Genomic DNA, 22460 nt, shown 5'->3' on the forward strand with positions numbered 1-22460 from the left:
ATATATACACTATACTACTTACATTTACTTCATATCTTCATCACACTAACTTGTCATGACCACACATTACGACTTAAACCTTGTCTAGTACGTCAGGTTTACGTCGACAGTCGACAACAATAAGTTATTCCTTATCTCGTACCCCAGACCTTTTTGTTGTCCGCCCCCGAGGACGGTAAGGGAAGTTTTAATACGTCATAAAGTAAGTTGGTAGTGGTTCTTACCCTCATATTGGTGATAGGATGCTATAGAATCATCTTCACTATTTACTTAGTAAAAATGAAAAACACTTTGTAAAAAATAGCGGCCAGTGCAGGAGGAAGAATGATTCTTGATCGGAATTTATCATTCTTAGCATTTTATTAGAATTGAATTACTTACCTTCTTACTTTGAAAAGGAAAAAGTCTTACAAAATGTATTATTTACGGGTACTTACTTAACCATTTCGTTATGTTACAATTTCTTATTGAGTTTCTCTAAGCCCAATAAAATATCCATTTTAACGTAACATAACAAATGCTTTATTGAAGAGACAGGAAAATTTAGGAAATACAAATTTACAAAACAAAAGAGAATTAGGACTTCATAAGTTACTTACATAGGCTGCGTCAGTAGGTACAATACACAAGTAGAAAGTTTAGTATACTTCCTAAAGTGTTTTCTACACAAAGGAAATATAAACCTTCCCATAACAACTACATTATTATTCTTCTTACACAACTGACACAAAAAGCGTACTCCAAAGTGTTTACGCGTTTCCATTCTCACCACTTTCCTCATATCTGTGTTTAATGTTCAGCCTGTGAGTAAAATAAGGCATTACCAAAATGTATTTACGAAAACGTGGCAAAATATTAATGGCGTTTTCAGCTAACTTAGAGACCGAAAACGACGCATTACGCTTTTAATATGATTTATGGGTCTGCCAAAACGTGTGAATTACGAGTATACATTGCCTTCCATCTTTGTGACGTTCACGTCAGACCGCGAAATCTTATAACGTAATCATTTATTCGATAATTTCCGAGAATATTTTTGTAACTTCGGTAGTAATATTTTATATGTATATTGTTACCAAACGTTGTGTTGTTGTAACGTTAGGCTCACGATCTGGAGGTCCGGGTTCGATGGGGACATTGTCGAAATCACTTTGTGAGACTATCCTTTGTTTGGTAAGGACTTTTCAGGCTTGAATCACTTGATTGTCCGAAATAGTAAGATGATTCCATGCTTCGGAGGGCACGTTAAGCCGTTGGTCCCGGCTATTAGCCGTGAAAACACCTCCACCAACCCGCATTGGAGCAGCGTGGTGGAGTATGCTCCATACCACCTCCGGTTGATTGAGGGGAGGCCTGTGCCCGGCAGTGGGACGTATATAGGCTGTTTATGTATGTATGTATTGTTACCAAAAGAAGCAGAGATGTAGAGTCACGTGCGATTAACTAAGTATACTATATTATACGAGACAATAATTAATTTATTATAAAGTGTGTATTTCAAGGAATTTATAGATTTGCTTCAGACAGTTTACTACCTACTTGGCGACTTTACAACCACACCATGAGCTAAGCTCACTATTTGTAATCAATAAGTTTTTATTTAAGTACTTTAGGTAGGTGGGTATACAATTTACCTTTCAACGATTCTATTTTTCAGATAATGCCTGGAAATAGTGTTCGATATTCACCGTACCTGCGCGGATAAAGTTTTGGGCATCCATTTTATATAAAGCTAAAAAATTCATGTTATTTCTAGGAAACATCCCGTTATTCACCAGGCAACACTGCTAATACCTTTTTTTTTTTTTTTTTTTTTTTTTTTTTTTTTTTTTTTTTTTTTTTTTTTTTTTTTTTTTTTGACGTGACTTATTGTAGATTTGCCGCAGATGGCATTATTGGGCGCGAACCTCGGCTCAGGGCGTCGTCTGAGAGGAAAAATATTTGAAAGAATTAATCGACCCTAGTGGGTCGATAGCGATAAGCGCTGAATGAGGGAAATCGTCGACCACGCCGGCGGGGTCGGTATCGGGGTCCTGAAGTGTTTGGTGTCGCGAGCTGATTGGCTGCCTCTATGGCTAGAGTAATCGGGTCGTCGGGATCGTATATTACGTCCTTCGGACGCCGATACTTTTCAGTACCGTCCCTAAGCGGGATGTATTCGGAAGCCGCAACTACCAGGGGATTTGGGTGGTGCGGAGCAGAATCGAAAAAACGTTTGGAAGCTAATTTGAGCCATTGGGCAATGGTTGGCAGACCTAGGTCAATGTGCAGATTTTCATTGCGAAGGAACCACGGAGCTCCCGTGGCTTTCCGCATGAAACGATTTTGTATTACCTGTAGACGGTGGATTTGAGAGGGACTCGCATGAGCGAAAACTACCCCTGCATAGGTCATGATCGGACGGATGCAAGTCGTGTAGATTTTGACCTTATTCCTAAGGGACAATTTACTTCGCTTGTTAAGGAGACAGTGAAGACGGCCCATTACAAACGCGGCGCGATCGCGCACACGTTTGATATGGGCCTTGAAAGTAAGACGTCTATCTAAGACTACGCCGAGATATTTGACTTGCTCCTCCCAAGGGATCGGCTTGCCAAACATCTTAATGATTTTAAGTTGACGGCGTGACCGTGGCGTGTTATAATAGCCCTTTGAAAAGTACACCGCTGCACTTTTCTCCGGGTTTACCTCGATTCTCCATTTGCGAAACCACTTGCCCAAGGCATTGGCCGCGCGTTGGAGGATTCCGGTCATCATAACTCGACCACGGCACGAAGAATAGATGGCTGTATCATCCGCAAATAAAGCTAATTCGGTATTAGGGGATTTGGGAATGTCACTAGTATACAATGAAAATAGTAAAGGGGAGAGGACGGAGCCTTGTGGGACTCCGGCATGTATCGGGTGCGGTGACGAGAGCGTCCCTTCCACGCGGTAGCGAAAAGTTCGATTTGAGAGGAAGTCTCGTATGATGTGCACGAGACGGTCTGGCACTCCCAGTGAATAAAGCTTGTAGATCAAGCCGTTGTGCCAGACTTTGTCGAACGCTTTCGCCACATCGAAGAAGAGCGCTCCCGTAGCGACAGGTTTTTTTAAGTTTAATCTACTGGAGATATGTTCAACAATACGGTGCACTTGTTGAACGCAGGAGTGTTTGGTTCTAAAACCAAACTGCTCTGGTGGAATAAGACTATTGGATTCGGCGTAGTCCCGTAATCTAGCAAATATGAGCCGCTCATAAATCTTCCCCATGGTATTGAGGAGACTTATAGGGCGGTAACTGGAAGGTTCGTTTTTAGGTTTCCCAGGCTTTGGTATACCAATTACAATTGCTTCTTTCCACTGCTGTGGAAAGACGCAGTTGCTCATGGCGACGTTGAATATTGCCGTTAGTAAGCAGATGAGGGGAGCACCGAAGTTTTTAAGGACACGATTCGTGATACCGTCTGAGCCAGGGGCTTTTCGGGTATGAAATCTTTTGATGATACCTAGTACCTCTTCCTCAGTAACCTGTGGAAGAGGAGGATCGGTGGGAGGTACAGAAGCCCTACGCTGAACTTCAGAGTTCACCGTCGAGAGGTGCCTACGATCGATAGGGAGAGTACTGGGCGAACATTGGGCTTCGAGACTGTCGGCAAGGCATTCGGCTTTTTCGTCATCGTCAAAAGCGGGGGGTTGGTTAGGCCTATTGAGAGGAGGAGTAGGAACAACCGTATCCTTTTGAAGAGACCTAGACAGCTGCCAGATGGCCTGGTGGTGGGGCTCAATGCCGCTCAAAAGATTATCCCACCGATTCTGTCGCATGTCATTAATACGTTTTCTTACAGTATGCTGCAAGAGACGCAAATGACGGCGACATTCCTCGGTGCGATTGGAATCATATGCGCGGGTGGCTGCGTTTTTCTCCGTTAGCAGATCACGGATGTCGGTAGGCAGTTTCCAGCGATGGTCTTCCATCTCCGGAACCTGTTTTGAACTTTCATTCAAAACCGACCTCACGTGATCCGTGAGGGAGTTAATAGCTGTCGAGGCCTCCTCTAAGGAGACTATTTCTACTGGGATACTATCTAAGTATACTGAACTAGAAGACTGGAGGCCTTCGGCCACCTTCTCCCAGTCCAGTACTGTCTTAGGGGTTGCTGGATTATCAGGGGCGTCTAAACGGGAGCCTAGTTTTAATATAACAGGTCGGTGGTCGGATTGTAACTCGTGTAGTACTTCTATAGAACATAGACGTAAGTTTATGTTCTTTAGAAGCGCCAAGTCGAGTATTTCTGGTCTGTGGTTCAAGTCAGGGGGATATCTAGTGGGCTGCAATGGTGTTATTATATCATAATAGAGGGGCTCGGCTAGAGTTTCTAATACCCTGCCTCTTGTGTTTGTTGTTAAGCAACTCCAAGAAAGATGTTTAGCGTTAAGATCGCCTGCAATTATGACTGAATTACTGAGATTAAAGAGGGCTTCGAGGTCACTTCTAAGTAACCTCTTAGAGTTATTAGGAGATAGATAAGCCGACACTAGTGTGATTGGCTGATGTCCTGTCATGCCCACTCGACAGATCGAAGCCTCAATGTCAGTGAGGGCAGGCGGGTCTATAGGTATACAGTGAAGTGACTTTCTATAATAAATGAGAGTGCCCCCTTTGGGCGCAAAGATCCTGTCGTTTCGCACTAAATTATAATTCGCCATCTTGGGGTCGCGATTAGAGGGTTTGAGGAAAGATTCCTGCACTAATAAAATATCTACCTGATGATGTTTTACAAACTCGTGAATCTCTGCACGTTGACCTAAGATGCCATCAGCATTGAAAAAACCTATTGTAAGGGAACGCGGTTTGACTCTACTTTTATTCGTACAATCCATTATTAGGCTTTAAATTGGGACAGGGAGTCTAATAAACTGTCAAGTTGACTAAGGGCCGACTTAAAGAGAATACTAAATTCCCTAAACTGGTTGACAGGAAACGCAGAGGCCTGAGGGGCCATCGCAGGAACCGGATGAGGCGCAAGAGTGGCTGCAGGAATACCTAAGTTGCTACTAGGTTGGGCGCGGAGCGGATTTGTGGGTCGGACGATTGCCGGGGGACGAATCCATGCGGATGGACGCTGTGGCGCGAGTTTGGTCTGCGTGAGTGGCAGAGCCGGGAAATCGCGAGTAGAGTGCGAGGAAGGGGCCATATGGGCCTTAGTGGGACCGGGTTGGGAAGCTGCAGCGCGGGCTGCCCTTCGTTGAGCTACCTTATGGTGGGTGCGTGGAGCCTTGGTGCATCCGCGATAGTTCGCAGGATGACCTTGCTGACCACACAGCACACAGCTAGGGGGTTCCACCTCGTTTTTGCCTCTAAGGCAATCCGAGGTAGCGTGATCACCTAGGCACTTTACGCACCTAGGCTTGGCATGACAATGCCTACTAGAATGCCCGTAAAGTTGGCATCTATGACATACTGCTAATACCAATCCCTATTGTTTCGGCAAACAAAGACAGACACCGTTATTGGACGAGATAAAACATTTGTAGCCATTGAAGGTGCTTACGGGCGTAATCTACAGTCTGATAAAAAGAAAGAAACCCCAAGGCTTGGGACATAACCCGGCCAGGGACGGGAGGTTGGTGAATAGCCGCGCTTATTTTTAGAGTGTGACCTATTTTCAGCTGCAGGGTTGTAGGTTGCTCCCGGGCCCGGCGTTCTATTGACCTACATGTACGCAGCTCTGACGTCATACTCTAGTGACGTCACGGCGCAAGCTCCGCCCGGTGTTTGAAGAGGAAATTGCCACAATAACTTGTGACAATAATAATGTTTGCACATTGTTTACTTAGAAGATGGCCTTGCTGTCGGTAATGGAATGGATGTTGTGTGTGTAACTTGATACAGGATTAATGTAAAGCCCGGAATCCCGTATAGTTCCGTATATTTGGCGATTTCTTTGTTCATGACTTTGGCATGACTATATACTTACCTACTATGACACGAACGTTTTGTGTTTAAAGGCGTTTTGTTGTGTGCTATTACAATGCAGTGCTAAATGGAATAAAACAACTTAGTAATAGGTACAAAGAAAAGTGGCTATTAGGTGCATCGTTGCACACAAAACACTTCTTGTCAGTTTACAAATCACTTTTAAGACCAAACAACATACATACATACATAAACTCACGCCCGTAATCCCTAATGGGGTGGGCAGAGCCACAAGTAATCAAAGACAACTTGCAGCCACTGTTGATACGATGTCGTAAGCTGGATATGACCAAACAAATCCAGGCAGAATCATTCCAACTAACATTCCTTACTTACATCTGAAGGAAATTAAAAATTCCCATTGCATACCACGTTTGTGATTTAAACAGGAATTATTTGAAGCATCTCGTAAATGACACGCCTGACTATTTCATTTTCATTTCTTCCCCTACTGGAATGCATTAGTTGTGAGCTCTTGGTAAAACCACGATAATGTCAGATAGTAAGTATACAGCTCTTGTAAAAGTTTTCTGTTAGTGTTATAGGATTTCATAGATTAATAAATAGGTACTTTAGTTCATTTCAACTAGACTACAGGTTTGTGTAGGTATTAATTTGAAAAGGTGTCACAGATATATTAAATATATGGAGAAGTTACCTGTTACGGTCGACATGATATTCAATATCTTACTAGTATATAAAACAAATTAGAGACTATTCTATAGTCGGCTGAATAATAACCCTGACACCAGGTTTGATGAGGTCCGCTATAGACCACACAACCCACACGATAGAAAAAAACATACGAAAGTTTTAAGAAAGAATATTAAGATGTAACACGAAATTATATTTAATTTGTATCGAAAGAAAATAAAATAGGAAAGGAAAACCGTAACACCATAATCCCAGATACAGTATGTACCTATTTATTTTTTAAATAAAAACGAAATATTTGAATTTAATTAATGTTCACAATATTTTTATTTATTAAAATATGAATAATTTATTTTAAATACAATTTGTCATTTATAAATTAAAATTACAATTAATTAAAACATTTTATATTAAATTTTTATTTTAGTTTTTGCAGACAACTTTACGTACCGTTACGGTTAATTCCACGATCGTTTATTACTTCGGTGTTATTTAATAATTTCTGCTGTTTCTGTTTTCAATTGCTCTGTGTTAAAGTCTAGTCTGATCTGTAGATAAGTACTAAAGTCTGTGTGTATAAGGCTGCGGATTACTGTCTCTGCTAATGTTTCTCTTAAGACATTAATAGATATATAAAATAGCTATACGGTTATGCTTATTGTAGCTAAGTCTCAGTTTAGTGTCATAATTTCTGTCTTACCTCTTAGTAGAGATAATGTTAGTACATTATGCTATGTAGGTTTTTTAGAGGATACTGTTGTTTATAAAGAACTAGCGACCCTTCGCTCGGGTGCAATACTGAGGATTAAATGAAATTATTTACATTTGCGTAGTTTTAAAGATTTAAGCGTACATCAGAAAAAGCAACTTTGTTTTGTACTTTATTCTGCTTTTTTTTAAAAGATATTATAGGGAAGAATAAATAAACCTTATGGTAATTATTAACGTTGTATGTTGTTTATCTTACGATGGATCTATTCTCTTATTATCTATAAGTACAGAGTTATAATTATGTTACGCTCCATTCTTTTACCTCACCTACCATAATAATCTTAATCTTTTTATAAGTAATTAGTTGTTTTTTTGTTATTAGGCGAAGATGGGTGCCATCGGTACGGCAATGCAGGACGGAAAAGGCGACTCACAGGAATTGTAACCTGGAACCTGGCAGAGGACAGCAGTAACTATCAGTACTATTCAGAGGCGGAGGACAGGTGTCCTAGTACGGCTTTGAAATAGACTACTCTGGGCGCCATCCCACTCGCGTCAGACAGAGTACTGCGGGGCGGAAGGCAAAAGGTTAACCACTGCCGACTTTTTCCCTAAAAAGTAGCATGGAGAATGCTACACCGACAAGAGCGTGGCTCATATATCCAGCTGAAGCTCCCCTAACCAAGTCTCTGCCGCATCCGTCACACAATGCAGCCCGGCTATACCATCTGGGAACCGGTGCAGAGGCCACTCGTTCGTGATGTGTTGTAAAATTACATGAACTACTACTGAAAGACGTAATTAGTACGTAATCCTTGCATCGTTACCGTTGCAATAACATGTTGCATAGTGCAAAACTTCCCGAAACCAAAAGAAAAATGAAGTAAACTACTCGAAGAGATCTTATCGCTAGTTAGTGACTATGGTGTAATAAATCCGTAACTCGAGCACATAATGCTTGGTTTAACAACTAGTGAAACAATCGTGGAGAGGTTTTTTTGTTTCTTTATCGAATGCCGAGACAAAACAAATCGCTTTTTCGTCAGCAATAGTTGCAATGCAACACGAACGCTATTGCAGTTAGCTCACGGATTTTGAACCTGTTAAATTTTAAATTTCCGGTTCCGTCCCGATTGGAATATTTAGATTGCAATCACGAATGTTGAAACTTTGATTTAAATATTTAAAGAATTTATTTGTTTGTAAGACCTACCTATATTATACAAACATCACAACACAGAACATCGAACATTTTCTTCTAAACGTGACATTGTATTTATGTTGATATATACACGTATAAGTTTAAATAACATTTTATTGAATATTAAATAAAAATTTAGTCACTGTAGTCCTATGAGTCATTAATTTATCTCAAGTGCAGTTTTCACTAACATAGTTGGCCCGTCTTTTATAGATGGCGATACAGCTCACCACCTATCAGCTGATCTAATGGAAAGGTGAGGTGTGGGTACTACGATGGATGTACTTCTGATTACCCCAATTGGGACACAGTCGTGAGCTTTTGTTATGTTATGTACATATAAAGAAATCTAGTACCTATAACACTGCAACAAAATGTAACAATACCAAACAATACCAATGCATATCGTTTTCATCCCCTCCCCGTCTGAACCCGTTTGGTGGCATTCGTAGCGTCAAACGTCGGATCTCCGGATCTCTGGTCCGGTCGTCAGACGTCCACCCAGACACATTTCAGAGTCTCACCCGATACTACATCCATTTCATTTGTCCACCAAATTGGAATTCGAGACAAAAATCTTTGCTCAAAGTCTTGTTGGTGTAAAATTGGTCCCAATTTATTTATACATCGTTTTCTGTTGTCGGCTATAAAAGATAAGATTTAAGTTGTTGCTTCGTTCGTGTTCGATGTTCCGTCAACTTATAATTTATGAATAAATCTTCATGAGGTAGCTACTAAAGTAATCATTAACGTAATGGGTCCAAATATATTAAGTCTGAATTATTTAGTCGGTAACTACAATTTATTACCTTCTATTTAAAATGAATAGCTTGGAAATGTATACAGAATAAAGGCCTACCAAGCAATATTTCCAGCCTTTCATCACCTCATTCCGAATACACTTCACAAAATTGCCAGGAACAAATGTGGCTATTTCCCCGCACTAGGGACATAATTCACAGGAAATGGAGATGGATCGAAAGTACTTAGGAGGAGAGAGGCGACGCAAATAGGTCGCCGATGAACACCGAAAGGAAAATCGTAATACAAAAATCAGAAAAAGCAAATATTAGTCAAATCGAATAAAATACCGACGAAATTTATGACAAGCATTCAGAGCAGGACGTGAAGGTAAAATGTGGGTGAATTGGTCCCTTCCATACTCTATCTTGGGACCAATTTTTCACAACCCTCGAGGGTGTGGCTCTACATTGGCCCAAAATCCAGTAAAGTGCTTTAGGGTCCTTGGGGAATTTACGTTATGTACCTAAGTACAATAGTACTACATATAAGTAAGTAGTAAGTAGTATATACGTTAGTATTATATTATGATCTGTGGTAGTATGTTGAAGTTAGAAGAGGCAAGATGATTGGACACTTAATAAGACACGACGAATTTATTAAAAACATCACATAGAAGGGGAAGGGAGAACTACAAGGAAAGAGAGGAAGGGGAAGACCAAGAAGAGCTTACGTGGAACAGATTAAAGAGAAGGTGAACGCCGTGTCTTATAAGGAAGTGAAGGAATTGGCTTTTGATAGACAAAAATGGAGAATGCTACACCGACAAGAGCGTGACCCTTAAATTAGTGATGTGATCTAAGTAGGAAATAGATTATTCTGCGGAAGTAAGTACCTATATTAACTAATTTTGCGTACAACGACGATGATGAATGTAGATATTACTAAAGCCTATATATATTTACGTTCTTAGGGAAAGGTCACAGCTAAAGTTTAACAACATTTTCTACTTCCATGGTATCAATAAATTGAATCGTTCAGCGGTAGAGCAAGTAGAGAAACTTTGTTAAAGGTTACTTCAAAAGCAGTATTGAAGAGCACCAGCCAAGGTAAATTGAACCAAATCGATATAAGAATTTCCTTACCAACCTTTGATGTTAAAACATTTTTTCAATGCACTCAATCTTTTAGTCTTATTAAGATGTAATTCAAGTCAATTTTGTTTTAGGGACGCCGCGGGAATTCTTTTAGCACCCGCAAACCTGAACACCGGTTTTTTATACTAAATTACCTTACTTCTGAAGAACATAAAATCCCACAGTATATCTATATACTTAACCGTAAGCATATAGATAGGTATATATCTACGCTTCAATAAATTCGAACCTAATAATTTGAAAAGTTTTGGCGTTTTGTACAAATATGTATTTGGACAATAATTATCTTTGTTCGCCATTGTTATGACTTTTAACAGTTTGTCATTGTATGAGAGGTTTTGGTGTAGAGCCCTTTGTAAAGCTTGAGGGCAAGCTTTATGTCAGGACAGCCGAATGTAGGCGTGTACTTTAGTGAGTGTCCTAAACTAAAACCGGCTATCGTGACTAACCGCAATTCGGTTTTTTTAGGTCAGTGGCTAACATTGAACTTGTAGCGTTCAACAACTAACCCCGCTCAATCTGTTTAGTATTCAGTGTTTAAACTGAGCTAAGTATTTATTACCTGTTTATTCAAATATAGTAGGTACTTAATGCTAAAATTTTGCCTGAACAAATTATTTCGCTACATGCACGGTTGGATTTTGATAAGAAATAAAATTGGAGCAATGATTTAAATTACTAGTGAAGCCATAAAGATTTCTAACATGAACGTTACAAAGTTCAAATTGCCATGAATGCTCCACAGACAGCTGCGCGTACGCATTCGTCCGCCACGTGATGACCGAGATAACCTGACAGCGTGCCAAACATGTTACGTCACTTTGTTGCTTATGCTTGTGGTTCAGAAGATGTCACTACTAGTATTTTAGAACGCGGTATCGAAAAATTCATCGCGAGACATATATACCGCGCATCGGACCGCTTTCGGCAAGACCTTACTTCATAGGATCATTTCTATAGTAAGCTCTTCAAACGAGATTCACACTATGTGAGAATCCACAAGCCACGATGAGGAGATGTGGCGCGGCGCCCTGAGCGTGAGATTGGCGGTGGTGGTTCACCACCAGCCATCGATGATCGTTCGCTCCCCTATGCGAGTGGGGGAGGGTGGGGCGTTGTCGCTGTCTGAGCGGCTTTTTTAAACTTTATAAATTTCATAGCCCTGAAAAGGACAACCGTTCCTGAATATGAGTTCCTGTTGAAAGTAGACATCACTGGAAGGATTTTATATTATAACACAAATACTTAGTTTTCCAGAGTATATTATACCATTGCGTTAATTTTACAGACACTACTAGTTGCAACGTGTTAGTTTGGTTGTCTCTGTAGTAAAATGTGCGGCTAAAGGTTTTGATATTATGAGCTATATGACCTTCAACAAGTTTGTTGATAATTACGTTGAATGAATGTGACCTTCAACAAGTTTATATAATATTATAATTACGTTGAATGAATGATTCTAGTTTCTGAGTAACGTTCTTAATATGGCATCGTCTTCTATTATTGGATTACATGCATTATTGAAAGAATATACTTAAATATATAACATTTGTTTGTGTTGTGAGCAATATATTTTCTATGAAAATAATAACGTTGAATTTACACTAAAATTAAAGTATACTTAATAATGGTGGTGATTTTAGTACACACCATCTAAATTTATTTTAAGTTATACCTGCCATTTTAAAAAGCCCTTCCAAAGTTTTATATTGGCATATAACTCGACAGAATTAAGTTGACATCACACGTTGACCGGGTTACATATGAGCGAGATGCCTATTTTATTCGGCCAGGTTATTCATTCTTTTAAAATTTTATTAACAGTTGTCAATAGTCCGACTCTTTCCTTTTCGGTGGATAATAAAATGACAGGTACTTCATCATCATCTCCTTAGCATTATCCCGTGTTCCACAGGGTCCGCTTACCTAACCTGAAGATTTGACAGGTACTTACAACTTAAAATTAGGATGGTGTCTGCGGGAATCGGGGCCAGTATATGACAATAAAAGATATAAAAGACAATTTCATCGATAAGAAAACAAGAAGTCCAGAATAATGAATTTTAGAATATTGTTTTTCATTTCTTTCCTTGAGTAACTAATAGAGATAACAATCCCTTTATAATATTCCATTCAACAACATACGACACTACCAAACTGAACATAAAAAACGTATAACGCAAAACCAAAAACAATTAGGTACTAGACGCCATTCATGCTTCAACTTTAATCAAGAGTACAAAGTCATGCAATAAAGTTTTTAATCAAACCTTGTTTATTTATTACCGCTAAGTTTTTGCTATTCATTCAGTCTGTCTAGTCATAGCCGATATTGTTTCGCTTGGAATATTTCCATGCAAATCTCTGAGCTAGGGATGTCGTAAGTCGCCATGACTCTGGTGGGGATGTTTGGTATAAATTGAAAAAAAAAAACATTTATTTGTGGTACCTTTCTATCTATCTATCTATATCAGCCTAAATTCATATCCAATTTTGGACGTAGGACACTTCCATGTTTTTTCCACTTTCGACGATCTTGGGCTATCGACATCCAGCCATATCCCGCGTGCCGCACGATGTTGTCCTTCCATCTCATTGGTGGACTTCCTCTCAGTCTTGTGAATGCTCGTGGGCGCCAATCTAACATGACGTTTTGTGGTAACTAAATGACGTAAAACAAAGTCGATTTGATATTGATTTATTAGTGTGACGTAACCAGAAGGTAAGTAAGGTGAGTGGACCCTGGCGATCGGTAACACGTGTCTAGGCCTGCGCCTATCACCAGTCTCTCGTCTGCTTCATTAATCTGTTGTATTTAAGTTCTAAGCTAATGAGAGAAATAAACATTATTTTTATTTTATTATTTACTAACCGACCCGCCCCGGCTTCGCTCGGGTGCAATGCTGAGGAAGAAATGAAATTATTTACGACATCACATAACCCCAAACCTCAAAAATAACTGTATTTCTCCACTATTTAATGGATGTTATTACCTATATAAAAACCTTCCTCTTGAACCACTCTATCTATTAAAAAACCGCATCAAAATCCGTTGCGAAGATTTAAGCGTACATAGGGATACCTATAGGGACAGAAAAAGCGACTTTGTTTTATACTATGTAGTGATTATTATGTATGTCGCTTCCATATCTCGGGCCTATGGAGTGCCGGACTTTTGGAAGGCGTTGGTAGGGCCGAAGCCTACTAACATTATTATTATGGAGATGATGAGTGTGAAGTTGTAGAAATATCAACTCTAGAGGCCAGTACATAAACTAGTAGAGTGTGTACGTACTACGCCCCAGAGGACTTCGAAACAACAGATGGACGTATGACAACCCTAAAAAGATGCACACTGCAAAAGCCACGTTCTGCATACAATCTTGAATTATTAGGTTTCGTTCAACTTTTTGACGCGAGAATAACATGATAGATGTAAGAATATTTACCATATTGGAGACATTTGCCATATTACTGAATTGCTGAGATACAAATTGTCTAAATAAAAATGTTGTGCATAAGAAATCTGGTTACAGTAAAATAGGTAGACAGTGACGCGGAGAAATGAATGTATGAGTTGGTGCCATAAGTGTTAAAGTATAATTTCCATAAACAATAACCAGGCAAACTACCGACAGTATGTAATAAATTATGATTGTAAGTAGATATGTATCCTAATAATAATTTGTTCCCATAATCTGCAATAATCCTACACGAACCGGGGATTGTCTGTGGGTGCGCTCCCATAGTGCATACAGGGATAATCGCCGGTTGGTGTCACATCACATTTAGATTAAACTGACTTAAGGAGCCTCTACGTCTTGGCTTCGGCCCCACCCACGGTCCAAAAGTCCGGGACTCCATAGGCCCGAGATATGGAAACGACATAATAATAAAACACTTTATTGCACACAAATTTACAAGACATTTACGGGATAAACTTATTCTAAAGAGATAATTAAAAATGTATCTGGCGTTAAACAAAATAATAATACAAAACTGAATACGGTTTGACCTCAGCAACATGATAACATTTAAATAACCTTGACTATGACGGTGATTTTCAGCTGAAGACGATTTCGATTGACTGTTGATACGTAAGTACATAAGAACTCGAACATAAGACCACGCTTGTTTCCCGTTGGGGTAGGGTACCATCAGTAGCGACGCTAGCAAAATATTTAGATGGTGCAAGACCTCAAAGAGGCACCCCTCAGCGCCTTAAAACAAAAAATACAGGCCACCCGGTATGAGCAATCTAAACCGATGAAGTTAACTTGCAGCCACGGTGAACCAGTTTCCCTCATACAACGCTTATCCCTATCGACCCACTAGGGTCGATTAATTCTTTCAAATATTTTTCCTCTCAGACGACGCCCTGAGCCGAGGTTCGCGCCCAACTGGGCACCCTCAGGCCTGTTGTCTTAAACGTTGAACCGGGTGAGAGCCTTCAGCGCTCCCCATTTGTCCGGCCAAGTAGTTAATGCCATCTGCGGCAAATCTACAATAAGTCACGTCAAAAAAAAAAAGTGAACCAGTCTTGGTTGATTTTGGCGCCCCCAGTGACACACCTCACACCGCCCTAGGGCTGCCACTGGATACCATGGAATTCCATTTGCTACGATCCTGACATACCACGTTTGCTTTCAAAATTTCCACGGTCAAAAAAATCATCATGGCCTATTTTTATTTTGAGAGTGGCTTACTGAAGATTCGCCGTATATGGCATTCAATACTTGGCCAAACACATGGGGAGTGCTAAGGGTTCTCACCCGGTACAAAAAATATAATAACAGGCCTGGGGGTACCTACCGAGTTGGGCGCGACCCGTGGCTGCCAATGCACAATAATAAATAAATAAAACGTTCAAAGTAATATTACATTGAACAAACGCTGTAGTCGCATAGCAAGACTTTCAATTTGCTCCCAGTACCTACATGAGATTTAATTTTAATGTGAAATTGACTTTTCGTTTTCCCATTTCCGATAATGTGCTTGTGGACCGAAGGAAATAGAATTTGTACGAGTTCGCTGTCGCTCTTGTACGAGAAAATAATACTTAAGTACAATTTGTTTAGGTATTTTATTTCAGTTTCTGACGATATGTTTAATTTACCTACATAAAACCCACCTATGAAATGCTACTTAGGTTCTACGACGATCTTGTGACGTAGCGAGTAGGCGCCGCTACTTCAAAAGCGCACCCCTGATGCCGGGCAGCAGCGGTATCAGTACTGGTTGGAGGCCGAGGAAATGGATTCTGGTAGGGCTCTAGCTAGAATATCACCGATTGAGAAATTGGTCGGTGTACTGCGGAACGGAAGGCGATTGGGGCAACACCGTTCTACACGCCCTATCTATGGAATAATGGCGATTACTCCACCGACAAGAGCGCAGCTCTTAAATAAAGAGAGAGAAAACCCACCTAGATAAAATCATATAAGAAAACCAGGTATGTTCAATTCTATGCCGCCGCCATTATGTACAAGCCGCCAATGCTAGCCCTTGATGCCGTAAGTGTTACCATTAAATTGGTATCTCCAACATTCCAAGGACGTAAATTTTATTATTGAAAAATAAGTAAATTACTGACTAATGTATTTCATTACAAAAAACATTAAAACTTGACGTAAATCTTTTACTAAAAGTAAAAAAAAATCCTTGCAAACTAATTTAAAACATTGGACGTGGGTAATATATTTTACGAAATGGCAAGGTAGGGTAGGATGACGTCAGCTGGGCTAACCTTGAAATGCTGTCAGTTTAGAGCATACCTGGTTTTCTAATACCATGGATAAAATAATCAGAGTAGTTTTTTGTAATATGTTAATAAGATTTCTAACCCTCGTCAAAACTTTCGCCATAAAATAAAATAATGAGAATTTATAAAGTACTTATGATAATAAATTCAAATAATATTTTATATTTCTTACATATTTTTCTAGTAACTGGGTAATTTAAATTTCATTTGTTAATTAATTTCGATAACATTCCATTATTTATTTAAACGAATTAAGTATATCGTATAATTTTAATGAACATTGTCCTTTATTCGACTTTTGTCTGCCAGTTTAACTGTAACATTGGTCATTTTCATATTTATTTCGTTATTTTTCATTAAACAAATTGATATCAAAGAAAGCAGTTCAATTAAATATGCCAAAATTTCTTCAAACGTTGGTATTCACTTTACTCAAACTTTGATCCCGCCAAAAGTTACTTTTTACTTTTGTGATTCTCCAAGTAATTGCCCATAGAATGGACCGACATAATAAGTGTACATATTATATACAATTGGGTCGTTCCCAATTCAAATATAAATTTTCAAATTCTGTTTACTAAAAAGGTGGCAAAAAACGTGTTTTTTTCTATTTAACATATTTATGATTTTTTTTTAAGAAAATTATAATTATAAGTGCGGCATTTTGTCACGTTTTTTCTGTGACGCCACAAGTTGTTTTTTCAAATTCCATAGTAATTTCGTGTTTTGACGTTAAATAAAAAGTAACTGACTTGACTAGTTGGAAACTACTCTATTGAAAACAAATCCTAAGGAGAAAACAATATTGAAAATACCTATATATAATAATTTCGTACCAACTACAAAAAGTATTTCAGGCATCGCGATAGGCTTTCAGTGACAGGCAATCGTGGGAAAGTAGGATTTAAATGTTTTACGTGGTCTAAGGGATGAACTAATCGAATCCCGGTGGGGACATATCACAAAAATCACTTTGTGATCCCTAGTTTGGTTAGAACATTACAGGCTATCACCTGATTGTCCGAAAGTAAAGATGATCCGTGCTTCGGAAGGTGCGTTAAGCCGTTGGTCCCGGTTACTATTTACTTATGTAAGTGAGTACCTAATCGTTACATGAGCCATGTCAGGGGCCTTTAGCGGCTCAATCATAACCCTGACACCAGGGTTGATGAGGCTGGTATTGTACCTTACAACCCACACGACAAGAAGAAGAACTATAAGGGCCGTTTATGGTTCAAAACGACAACGAAGACTTAAAAAACAGCCGAATAATTGTAGGTACGGGAAAATAATAAAACCACCCAAATAACCTAAAGATTTTTAATTAATAATAAATTGTACACTACAGTAACATCATACCAAAGAATATTTTACAAATCTAGACTAAATGTAAACTATGCTTTAACCTCTAAATACACGCATTTGTAAGTAGTCAGATACCTAATAGTCGATTGATATTCTGATGAATAAAATATCAATCATGAACCAATATAGAAATACACGTATTATGAAATTCTTAAAAATATTTTATCTAATCGCAACATCACTTCTGAAATAATTCTAAATAAAGTCTAAAACTAATGTACATACTTAGAAAACATTCTCATATCTCCAACAACTAAAAGAACTTTCATTAATTCATTTATAAATCAATGAAACGAATTCATTCATCCATGTATTAGGTCTTGGATTAATGAAATTCTTTGCTTTGACTTTACAAATAAATAATGAATTAATGAAATTATCAGACTCGTAAAAGTATTTCATTCAAGAGATTCCTTATTCCAAGAATCTCAGTTTCATTGCATGATGTGACTTAAAAGAGATGACATTCACTGCCATCTCTTTCATTCACTATACAGACTGTAAAGGTCACTTTTCTCTTGATAGGTTACATAAATAAACTAATCGAGGTACACTCCAAAAACGGTTATCTGCACAAACGCAGTAGTGACTTCTCTATGCACCTCGACATATACGTCTCTATGAGTGTCCCATACGAATCCTATGGCGTTATTGTAGCTTTGTGACCGTTTCTGACCGATGGTAGCGACGGAAATGATCCTGTACCGGTTGTACTGTATTGATTTTATTTTGTGCATGATGTCAGCAGCCAACCTCATCGCTAAACTTGGCGATTCCTGTAAATAGATCATCCACACTACGATTATAATAGTGTATAATTATAGTGTTACCAGCCCATCGCCAATTATATATCTATCCCATTTGACCCAAAGTATACCCAGGACACTTCATACAAACAGCCTCGTTTTACACAGACACCATACATTGACATTATCGTACACGCGCGTCTGTGTGTGTGACTTCTGACGGCCTCCCTGAGCCAGCGTTGAGGTCGGTCGGGTGGCCCCGGATTCGATTCCCAGTGGGGATATATCACAAAATTCTCTTTGTAAGCCCTATTTTGGTTAGGACATTACAGACTGTTCATCCGAAGCGCGCTTCGGAAGGCATGCTAATCCGTTGGTCCCGGTTACTACTTACTGATTCAAGTAGCATAATTGTCGTTACACGAGCCATTTCAGGGGCCTTTGGCGGTTCAATAGTAACCCTGCCACCAGGGTTGCTGAGGTTGATAATCAGAAGTAACACGATCGAAGAAGACTCACACAACGACGACAAAAATACACGGCAGTTATAGACGGCAAAAATACTAGGTATTGTCTGTAAGTTAATTTGAAACCCTTAAGCCGACTTGGATAAAAAAATGGCATATAAATAGATCGAAATCCACAAATGAGACTTATTATGAGAAGGAAAGGACCAAGGGTACTTCCCTTGTATTAAGTAGGGACATTAAGTATGTAGTTGGTTTAGCATCACACATTTAGTCTGCCACGTTAATTTGATAATTACTTATATAAAATTAAACTTACTATTTCATGGTACTTATGTCCTACCCAGAGCTCATCTAAAGTCGCATCGACTATGGCCAACACATCATCGTGATGAAATTTGACGTAAGGATCGAGTTGGTATGTTGGAAGATACACTGGTATAGGCCGTTTGAATTCTATTGCAACCTAAAATCATTTTATATATTTTCAACATAATATTTTATATTATGATCAACAGTAAAAAATACAGAAAAATTATATCAAATATCTACGTTTATTTTGGATTTTTTTGAGAAAATGATTGTCTTGAATACTCATAATGAATAAGCGCGGCGACATTTCATAGCAATATAAAGCGCTTGACGCAAACTCTGCTATTGCTTATAGTCATCTAGTCATACAATGATTACATACATACTTAGCCATACACTTTTTTGTATAATTCCCATTCAATTATTTACAAAAAGCACAGATACCTGCGAAGTTCTTTCAATAGGTTTTATTCCAGGAACACCTCGGAAACCAAACGACTGTTTTCGAACTTTGATTCTGCTCAGTGATTGCTGAAACATTTAATTGAACATTTATCGGTATAGCATGACAAGTAGCAGAAGATTTTTACTTTTTCATCCACTTAAAATCCTGCTGGACTAATTTCCCGGTCAAGTGCCTATTTAAAGTCATTTGATGCAAATGAACGTGAAGATCGTTTTGTTTAAGATTACATTGGAGTGAATCGGCCATGACGAAAACGTTACTTTGTAATTAGAACTGCTACTGAACTGGGATTGAAAAATAACATAGCATAAGCTCACGAGAGGTACATCCATCGCAAAATAAACTAAGTACCCACACCTCAGCGATCTTTTTGTTAGATCAACGTGATAGGTGGTGAGTAAAATCGCTGTCTATAATGGTCGAGCCAACTGAGATAATGAAACCTGCACTTAAGATATTATTATTAGTATTGGAGTTGAATATAGAATTTTGAATTACCCTAACATCGGTTTTAAGCGTGGATTTTTGAAGGGTGACACTGGATGCCCTGCTAGCCTTGGCTTCCACCTTGTCACTAGCATCCATTTTCTGAATAGAGACCGACATTGCAAACTGTTCAAAACTTGTTGTAAGTACTAAAATAAAGCAATAATAGAAATCAGTTGAAAATTGTTATGAAATTGGTTTGAAATTCAATTGACATTCTATGTCATGTTTTACTTTTTTATAGGTCGTTTCCTTTTGCACGGAAGTTTAGAGCCTTTCAGAAGTCATCGCTCCATCCTTTTATAGCAGTTCACCCTCCTGGAGGCCACAGACATTAAGAAGTATGAAATGTCTGTGCCGGAGGCCTATGTTGCTCTATGTCCATTAGCAAAATGATTGTTGGGCGTAGACTGTAAATAGACATCCATACACAAACTCATGTCTATTTCCCACCGGGGTAACCAGAGAGCGGTGGCCGCGGGGTGAACTGAGGGATGTCCTTAAAAAAGATTCAGTACTATCTACTCAGAACTGGGGTGCGTGTATGAAACTGTTGATGAATGTGGAGGAAGCAAGATAAAGATGCCAGGATCGAAGCAAATATAATTCCATAGTCTCTGTTTACTGTAAACAGAATGTTAAATAAATCAATTACTATTAGATATCTAAGTCATTCGTAATAGTTATCTTAATGATTTACAGACTGTTATTTATAAAGAAAAGAGATTGTTTTTATGTTAGATACATAGGTATGTGGTACACAGATTTATAAAAAGTATATTATAGGAAAGCGGACCCCGGCGCAAGACGGCGGGATTCACGCTAGGAAGAAGAAGATATTATAGAAATAAGTACCGGTAGTGACTATATGTATTGAATACTTTAGATAATAAATAAATAAATATGCTGTAAGTACTTCTATAAAAACACGTACTTATCTAGTTAGATACATTTGCACATTGTACTTACGGCAACTGGGCCAACAGCAACTCAAAATCGTGCCACCATTTAGGTTTTGCTTAGATATACGTGGATTTTGCGAAAAAAAAAAACATTTCGCACGTTGACAAAGAGGTTTTCGGGTAGAAGCGGGGATGTTGGTGTTTTTTTTTCAGTGCAGCCTCTCTTTGTATTCTGCTCACATTGCCTGTAGTCACATTTTCATGTCTCTACCGGTTTGCTTGTTACCAAAACAGAAGTTTTGTTCGAATTCCGATTCCATACATACATAAACTCACGCCCATAATCCCTAATGGGGTGGGCAGAGCCACAAGTAATCAAAGACAACTTGCAGCCACTGTTGATACGAAGTCCTAAGATGGATATGATGAACCTTATGGTGATAAGGGATCAGCCAATCGCCCATAACATTCGTCCGTCATTTAGAGTAGGTACACAATCCCTCTGTCGGAATTTACGACATGCCCGGGAAGAGAAGCAGCTGAACGTGTTCTATGTTTTTTATTTGCTCCCAGAACAGCATAGAAGCAATATTCTGATTCCATTTTATACGAATATCCATTTTATGTTAAGTTAATTGACAAAGATAACAGGGTGTTAGTGAGAACGTAACGAAAACTTTGAGGGATGATTCATATCATGATTTTGAGTAGATGTCAAGTGAAATTTTCCATTGCAAAAGTAGAGAATTGAAACTAATTTAAAAAACAAAAAAACTCATAAATTTTGCGACGGAAAAATCTACTCGATATTAACTCAGAATCATGGTCTGAATCGTGCCTATCAGTCACAGATCATTACTAACGTACTCTCAGTATTCGTGACGATGTCACTAACACCCGGTATAGATAATTGATATCACGTCGTGTCCAGGATTTGTGCCCGGTTAATGGTATAGGCTCAGTCCAGTAAAATCTGAATGCCATCGAAACGACCAGAAGAAGAAGAATTGTATAGGCTTGCCTATTACATGGGGCTTATTAAATACAAAGCAGTCGAGGAGATGGTGTCATAACCTTACTGCGGTTCGCCCCTTTCAAGATGGGTGTATTACTATACATCTATGCCTACCTCTTCTGGGATACAGTCGTGATGCTATGATGCTACGTTTAGATATTTATTATATTAACTTATGTTCGAAATGGTTCCGTTTGAAAACTGTGCGAGTTTATGTACGGTCACGAGTATAAATACTAATATATACACTATGAAACCATGTCACATTAACTTTTTTGATAAATTAAACCGTAAGTCTCATTAAATGTCAAATAGGATAGTGCGACAGGGTTCTAAAGTGGTTATATGATATTGCTCATGAGTGTGTTTATGTATGTAAGTAAGTCTAAAACAGCACATCGTTACGTCGGCAAAACTTTATTATTTTGAGCTTCAACCACAACAGTGTAACCACATTAATTATTTTTGCATTGAGTTGTTTCTCTCTTATTAAAGGTTGCTTTATCTTTTATATAAG

General features: G+C 38.7%; 2 protein-coding genes and 1 non-coding gene across 3 annotated transcripts in view; 2 read left to right on the forward strand and 1 right to left on the reverse strand.

The window, feature by feature from the left end:
* The window catches only part of LOC126367488 (uncharacterized), a 476961-nt gene that overhangs the window by 397022 nt on the left and 57479 nt on the right, over positions 1–22460 (forward strand). The gene's annotated exons all lie outside the window — the stretch shown is intronic.
* Positions 11353–11557, forward strand: LOC126367946 (small nucleolar RNA U3). Its single transcript, XR_007566524.1, has one exon. It is a non-coding gene; the product is annotated as a small nucleolar RNA U3 (small nucleolar RNA).
* LOC126367633 (dynein light chain Tctex-type protein 2B-like) lies at positions 18089–20125 on the reverse strand. The gene is made up of 4 exons (XM_050011250.1): positions 20039–20125; positions 19519–19605; positions 19082–19228; positions 18089–18325 (listed from the first exon to the last, which is right to left on the reverse strand). Exons 1-4 carry the CDS (start codon positions 20123–20125, stop codon positions 18089–18091), a joined length of 558 nt encoding a protein of 185 aa, XP_049867207.1.

The sequence above is a fragment of the Pectinophora gossypiella genome, chromosome 6 (assembly GCF_024362695.1).
Source record: "Pectinophora gossypiella chromosome 6, ilPecGoss1.1, whole genome shotgun sequence".
NCBI lineage: Eukaryota > Metazoa > Arthropoda > Insecta > Lepidoptera > Gelechiidae > Pectinophora > Pectinophora gossypiella.